General features: G+C 36.8%; 1 protein-coding gene across 1 annotated transcript; it reads right to left on the bottom strand.

Moving 5' to 3' along the window:
- Positions 1 to 1818: 1818 nt before the first annotated feature.
- LOC103043725 (B-cell CLL/lymphoma 7 protein family member A) lies at positions 1819 to 7135 on the bottom strand. Its single transcript, XM_007250277.4, has 6 exons — positions 6955 to 7135; positions 5616 to 5697; positions 5433 to 5526; positions 4604 to 4720; positions 4064 to 4140; positions 1819 to 3877 (listed from the first exon to the last, which is right to left on the bottom strand). The coding sequence occupies exons 1-6, from the start codon at positions 7044 to 7046 to the stop codon at positions 3803 to 3805; spliced, it is 537 nt and encodes a 178-aa protein (XP_007250339.3). The 5' UTR covers positions 7047 to 7135; the 3' UTR covers positions 1819 to 3802.
- Between the last annotated feature and the right edge of the window lie 860 nt (positions 7136 to 7995).

Raw genomic sequence — 7995 nt, 5'->3', positions numbered from 1 at the left:
GCACAATACATTTACCTCAGCAGTGAATGGAATGAATGAGAGTCTGTCACCTCTCCCTGACAAATGGTCCAAAATAACTTGACTTGACTTGAATATTAGACTGAAATTTTTTAGCAGCATCGCAGTCTATCAGTTTAATACTCTGTTTATAAACGTATTTACATTTTTAAATCATGAAATGAATTATTTAGCGTCCAGACTTGATGTGAAAGGGCCTTTGGTAGCCGGTTTGGTGGTGAAGAATCTGATTGGACCGTTATCATAGCCACAGGGAAGCTTTCACTCCAGTGCAGGCACTCAGAAGAAGTCTAAGCTGACCAATAGTAACTTATTGCACTGCTCACTTTAAACGCATTCCGTGTTACGTATTCAGCGCATATTTTTAACTGCCATTCCTCTGACTTTGTCTAAGGTTATATAATGTATTCTTTTATAATATATGTCAAAAAGAGGTAGTCATGATACTGTGTCCTATGAATGGCTTTTGAAGTGTTTTTACGTCCTGTTCACTAGATTTATTAAAGCACAAACGTTTGGATATTGTATCATATTGTATCTCCCTGTATAGATGTAATATTTATATTAATGACAACGTTTACAAAGTAACCTGGTAAACTGCAAAATTACCATTGGTTTTCTGCATTGACATTGTGCACAATATGCAAAGATACCTGTATACTGTTCGTGGGTAGGCCTGTCACGATAACCTTTTATTTTTAGTCGATATATTGTCCCATAAATAATCATGATAAACAATTTTATTCTAAAATAGTTAATATGCCACAATATTAATGATGGTATAATGTCATACTAATGCAGTTACACCTGTCTTTGGAAATATTATATATTATACTGCCTTTAAAACATGTTAGCCACAATAATTAAAAAGTTAACCTTTTAATTATTGTTTAATTATCGTGACAGGTCTATTTGTGGGTACTCTTGGCTTTTAAAAAGGATTTATCTATATGGTCATATGTTTTTGTTTGTATTTGTAATAACGGCTCAGTATGTTTAGGTTCTATTCTTACATTGTGACTGTCTGTACTGGTCATGAAACGCATTCACACTAACTCTATAATATAATAATACAAAAAAGTTTTTTGTGTTGTTCTTTAAATTCTTACTGTGTCGCTCCACAGCAGAGTCAGAGTTAAAGCATGCACCAACAACCATCATTGGATCGCATCATTGGAAGTAAAGAAATGTCTAGCAGTCAATGATCTCTCACCAAAAGGTGCACTACCCAAATGTAGTCTCTGAGAGCCTTTTTATAGGGCAGCAGGTTGAAGCACTTTTAGGCCCTCTTGTGGCAAAACCCAGTATTACTGCCTGAGACAACTGCACACTGAGATTTGTTTTATAGCAGCATATTAATCTTTTTAATTTTTTAACCAATTAGTCTAATTTTATCATCATATTCCATTAATAACTTTCCCCTAAATCTCATTACTTACATACCCACCCTGCTCCAGTATATCCATCACCAACCCAGCAGAGCTCCCAAACACATGCAGGAATCACCTGCTCAATTTTTAATGGTTCCTCTGCCAGAGCAGCCAAACAAATCAAGAGATGAATAAAACAATTCAGAGGATATTAAAAATACATACAAACGCTAACTGAAAATGGCGACCCTCAAGGCCTCCAGTGTCTAAACGTTATCTTTGATTGGGAACTTAAGATCTGATTCTGAATCTTGGATTTGGAGCTTCTGTTAATGACCCAGCGTAGAACCAGCTAATTTAATTCCATTCTGCACAGAACTGATCAAATAAAATTCTATTTAAGAGACAGTCAGTGTGTGAGACAATAACATCTGATTTAACATCTTTATTAAAACATTTGAGCATGATTAAAACAGCACTAATGGTGAAATAAATAAAATGCAAACAGGATAAAACAATCAAAAATTCACTAAAATTGTACCCAAATGTATCTGGCTGTTTTTGTTTGTGTGTTAAGTTGTGTGTATTGGCAGCTATGCCTGGTGAACTGGCAAATGCCAATGTATTCCACTCAATTCACTTCCTGTCAAATTATGAGGGTAATATGAATAAAATGAATCCGGGTTCCATCACTATTATCAAAACTCCAGCAGTGCTGGCTATGAGGTATATTTAGAGGCTTATTTTTACAGTCTTGTAACATATATTTCTACTAAAACCCCCTCAACAACCCTACAGTACATGTAGTAATAATAATTTACATGCATTATAATCTAGAACTTCACACTGGGGGCTGTTCCTACGCATCAGTTCCACCACAGTACCCGGTGCTACAGCCATAACGTATATATGTAGTGTCAGTGAACTGTAAAAAACAGTGACTGTAGAAAACAAAGCACAGCGTACAGCACAGCGTTGTAGCACAGCGTTATAGCACAGTGTGCAGCACAGCGTCTCTCAAATGTGAAGCCACCACAGGTCTAGCGCCTCTGCTGGCTGGTTGCAGTACATTTTTAATTTTACTCTTTTAGCTGTAAGCCAATTAGCAACCAGACTTGGTAAACAGGACTCAGTAGTAATTGTACTTGGCCTCAATCAGCGCTCTCGTCACATTTACAGTATTTTCTGGTCTGAACTGAGTCCAAATAGTGTTTAAAACTTTATTATTTCTTCTTTTAATGGTTTGTCTCTGTGATAAACAGAATACACAGAGCTGAGCTCTGAAATTGTAATTTGATGGAAAAATAAATATTAGATTTGGTAATAAAATTCATGAACTTCACTTTTACTGTTGGGCATTACAATTACTGGACAATCTTTAAATCATATCATTGCTATCATAATGACGGGAAAAGTACACCTTGCGCAGCGTGCAAATCATGGGTGTGTTTTGGGCATAAGGTAAAATAAACCAATCAGTGTGTCACTTGCTCATCATTCTCTTTAAGAGCCAGATGCACTTTGACTTCGGCAGATTGCTATTTTAACAGTGCAGCTACCTAAACGGAAACTGACCTGCTCGTTCACGCTGTCATTAACGGATACAAATGGAACAACAGCATCCATGTTTTCTACAGTCACTGTTTAAAATGATACTTAAAACAATAGTTCAGGAGAGTTACAAAAAATAAAATACACAAAATAAAATCAACCTTCATGATACACAAGAACACCACCCAGTAGGAATGTGCTAAGATTTTCTGCTAGATACTAAACATCCTTGCTTGTTAGGGATGCACCGAATATTTGGCGAATTAAATTATCTGAAAATGGCAAAAAAGCACTTTTGGTGTTTGGCCGAATAAGCGAAAGGACTGAATAATTTATACTGAACAAAGACTCTTGTAGTGATTCCTCTAACATTAGGACTTTTTTCAGCAGCGGTGGCAGCAGGCCAACACATATCTTCAATTACAGTGCATCCCTATCCTTTATTATTTCACAATGTAGTCAAGCATTTTATTAAACCCAAATCCAAACCAAAAGAGTTCTAAGGGTTCCTAAAACAAATACGACTACAGCAGCAAAACCGTACCGTACAACCAATCAGTGCACCAACGCTTCTTATCAAAACGTAACGCTTTATATATGAGAGAGAGATTGGGGTTTAGAGGTTTTCGAGTCAGGAAGGGTGAAGATCACAGAGAACAGCGTTCCACTGCTGGAGGTCAGTGCTCTTCATTAGACCTTTCTCAGGCACAGTGATGGTGGCACCATCCTTCCCTACAACTGGACAAGCAGGAGGATGGAGGAGAGGGTGAAAAAGCTTTCCTTGGCAACGCGGAGTGTGAACATTTTGATAAGAGGGCTGAAATAAAGGAGCACTCCTCTTCACCCTGATGGATGACAGAGCTTCAGCTTTCTCCACAGTCCTGAGAGGAAGACTCGTGTCTGCTTTTCTTACTCGGAGGAGCCTCCTCTTCCTGTTCCTAATAAATAAAAAAATAAAACATGATTCTGTTAAAGCAGCATTATGTGAAATATGTGAAATGGACTCCCCCTATAGTGAGGTGTAAGTGCTTTGAGCCAACCAAAAGTACACACTTTACACATGCATTTCTGGACAAGCTGGAAAAAAAAAATTCAGAACAGTGTTGGACTGCACTAGAATTTACCTGAGTAGCTTGGGAGGTTTCTGATGAAGCCTCCTTCTCTGGTGCTGAGGTCTCTGAGGAAGTAGAGCTGCTTTTATCTGCAATGAAAAACAAGAAAAACAACTGTTTTTACCAAAACCTAAGAAAATTGGGCTAAGCTTTGAAACACCACTAGAACATGCATTTCTGGACAAGCTGAGAGATACAGAAGTTTCACTGAGAGAAAGTGAAAGAATCATGTGGACTGAGTAAAATACTACATAATAGGGGTGGTGCGATATGGCCCTAAAATAACACTGAATTAAAAAATATATATATTATAGAATACACTACTGCTTTTTTATTATTGCATATGATATGATATGGCACACCACTAACTGAGATATTAAAAATTACTAAATCATTTTTACAGAAGTCAATGATCCAGAATGTTATGATACTAATAAATATGCACTCCAAATATCTCCATATATTCAGGATTAAAGAAAAATAAATGATACTGTACAGATATAATCTGTCTCTAGTAGATGTAGATATAGATGTACAGGAGATGGTTCTTACTTTCACTCCCGTTGCTCTGAGACGCTGCAGTGGCCTCTGGTGCTGGACTTGTGCTACAGCTGTTTTCCGGCTTCACTGGGGAAATGTCGGCAATGGAGCTCTGATTGCTGTTCTCATCTGATTTACACACAACGGATTAAAACAGCAATTATTCATCATTATTTTACAGTATTTGAATAGTTGTTTTTAATGTGATTTTGAGATTGTATATCTTTCCGTACAGAAACTGCAGAGAGAATCTCAGCTGATAGGCTTGTGCTTCTGCCATAAATCTGAAAATAAATATTTTATGCAGCAGGGATGTTCATATTTAACACTTTTCCTGAACTGAGTTATGAGATTATGAGTTACTTTTGCAGGTTGAAGGGAGCTGCTTGCTATTTTCTAAAAGAATAGCTAAATTAAGCTTGTTTTACACAAGTTTTATTGTGCTTGCACTATAGGAGTGACAAAATATCAATACGATTATCCAATGTGTTGGTTTTATTTGCGAAACTTCATAAATCAATACTTAATATTGATTAATAAATAAAACAATATTTGATATATTTTTCATTAATGTATTTTTGTTTTATTTGATTAAAGTTTATCTTACACAGTGTTTTAGTTATATATATGAATTTTAACAGCAGCAGGACTGCTCTAATTTATAGCAGTTTAACATTGGTATAATAATAATAGCCACACTTAGAAAAATTGCAGTTGAAATTTCAGTATACTTTTTCAATTGTGAATCTTTCATATATTTGAAAAATATTTATTTTTAATACAGTAATCAACATAGGACCAGGTGTATGTTTTAATTCTTACTTATTATATACAATCTCACCGTTTATATCAGTCATCCCTGGGGAGGAGCTGTTCTCTGGAGTGGTGACCTCTGAGCCGTACTTCTCATCTCTGCCTTTCTTCTTTTTATTTTTCTGCAGGACAGATATACATAGTAAATCAGCTGTTTCTATAAATCAATCTATCAAACCCAAATAAATGCAGTAAATATGTACAGACTTACATCATCTGTCCTGGGTTCAGTCACCGGTACCCATTTAAAAATACGTAATGAAGTGTCTCCAACAGTCACCCACTTCTTCTCCCTGCCAAAAAACATTCAAGTTTAAACAGATTATTATTAGTTTAAATATACAAAATTAAATATACAATATCATTCGGCTTTGCGGAAAACATACATTTGCATCAAACCCATGTTTTTCCCATGAAATCTCAACAACTAAATTATGCCAAAATGCATTTAGTAAATTTTCCTCTTAAAAACCTTTATAACTGAGCCTCAGTTCAAATCAGTTAACTTTACATAGGATATACTGTGGCTTCCTGTGTCTCCATATCACTTTAATTTAATGTAGTACTGTTAAATTTGTGTAAAGTTGTGATTCTGTTGTTAGATGTTATTATTACCTGTTATTATAGTGCTGTTAGTTATTATCTATTTTAGCTGTGATTCTACTATTAGATGTCATAAACCGTTATTTTTTTTTTTTTTTTCATTTTAGTTGTGATTCTGTCATTAGATGTTAAAAGGAATTGTTATGGCAGTGCTGTTTTTTGTTTAATTGTGATTCTGTTGTCAGATGTTATTATGAACTGTTACTGTAGTGCTGTTTCTCTGTTTAAGTTGCGATTCTGTTATTAGATGTTATGAACTGTAATTGATGTGATTCTGTTGTTAGATGTTATGTACTGTTATTACAGTGTTGTTTGTTTTAGCTGTGATTCTGTTGTTAGATGTTGTGAACTGTAATTATGGTTGTGATTCTGTTGTAAGATGTTATGAACTGTTATTACAGTGTTGGTTTTTCTGTTTTTGTTGTGATTTTGATGTTAGACGTTATGAACTGTTATAACCGTGCTGTTATCAGATCGGCTGTGGCCCACTGCCCCCCCTCCCCCGCGCTCCGGCTGTGAGACAGGGCGGTTAAAGCGCTAAATTTAAACCCGCGGTCAGGCGGAGTAACGCGGCTCTGGTAAAGTTCGGAGCTCCGGGAGTTTCTGCGGGTTTAAGAACCGCCAGAACCGCCGAGATGAAACCGAGCCAGCCCGCAGAGACACGGGGCTCAGCGCGGCTCCGGCGGCGGCATGGCTCCTGTGTTCAGCCCGCAGAGCCGCGGGGAGAAACCCGCCGCTAATCCGCCGTAACTCGGTTTGGCGGCGGCGCGGGGAGAGCTCCGAAACTCGCAGACAGCGCGCGGGAGTTCAGTTCAGGGAGATACGCGCTTTTAAACGGATCTTTCTGTCGGTTTCTCTCCCCCCGCCTTCTGTTCTCGCCTGTTCCATCTCTCCTCCCCCACCGCGAGCTCGCGCTCTCACGCGGACCGACCGAACCGCCTCCTTACCATTTTCGTACTTTCTCAATGGCGGCCATGACCCGCTTGATATCATCTTTCGCTCGGCTCCGGGTCTCCGCGCGGACTGAGCGGCCAGACATCGCTGCTCTCGACACCGCTGCTGCTGCTCCCGCTGATTAACGACGGACAAGCGTTCTCCTGAACCGACTCTTTCTGATCGGTTCTTTTGAATCGGCTCTTTTGAATATGTTTTCCTACTGCAAGCTAGCGAGGCCTCACTAGAGAATGAATCACTTTGTGTGAATCGGTTCTTTTCAATAACGTGGCCGAACAGATTCACCAACACGACGGATTCAATGATTTGTTTTGCGATAGAAGCTTAAAATAAATAAAATTAAAATAAATACTAATTTAACGTTTCACAGTTACTAACTTAAAGAGTTAAATAAAGTGCACTAACCGACACAGAATGAATTAAGCTTCATCTTACAAAAATGCTTTTAGAAAATAAATTTAAAAATCTATATTAAATTAGCCAAAATTGTTTAAAATACATTTATTTATGCAGTTAAAGAAACATAAATGATATGTAGCTAACATATAAAGAAACACAAACCCATATACTTATTTTCTGTACAAAAAATAATTGATGTAAATGTATAATTAATATGTTAATTAAAAATATTAATATTATAATTTATACAAAGTACCTTTACCTATGTTGCATTGTAAGTGTAGAACAGCACAGCCCAACCATTTAAAAACATTTAAAGAACGTTGATTCAGTGTCAGAATTTTAACATTGACATCAACGTTTAACAACAATGGTAAATGAAGATGATTTAAAAGTTGTTTTTCCATCATCAGGCTTAAAATGTGCAATGCTACCAAAACATCATGTTTATTCAATGTTCTTTGCTATCAGAGTTCAAACTAATAAAAAATAAATTCAAATGTTATTTGAAACATGGATTTAAAAAATGTGGCCGAACTCTAACTTTAGTGTAATGTTTAAATCTTCTTTAAATGCTTTCCCTGTGTAACCGTGATATACCACATTAACTGAAAGACAGAACAGAGAAGAATTAA

This window comes from Astyanax mexicanus, chromosome 20, assembly GCF_023375975.1.
Source record: "Astyanax mexicanus isolate ESR-SI-001 chromosome 20, AstMex3_surface, whole genome shotgun sequence".
Classification (NCBI taxonomy): Eukaryota; Metazoa; Chordata; class Actinopteri; order Characiformes; family Acestrorhamphidae; genus Astyanax; species Astyanax mexicanus.
The sequence above is the reverse complement of the archived record's forward strand: the minus strand, read 5'-3'. Positions and strand labels throughout refer to the sequence as shown.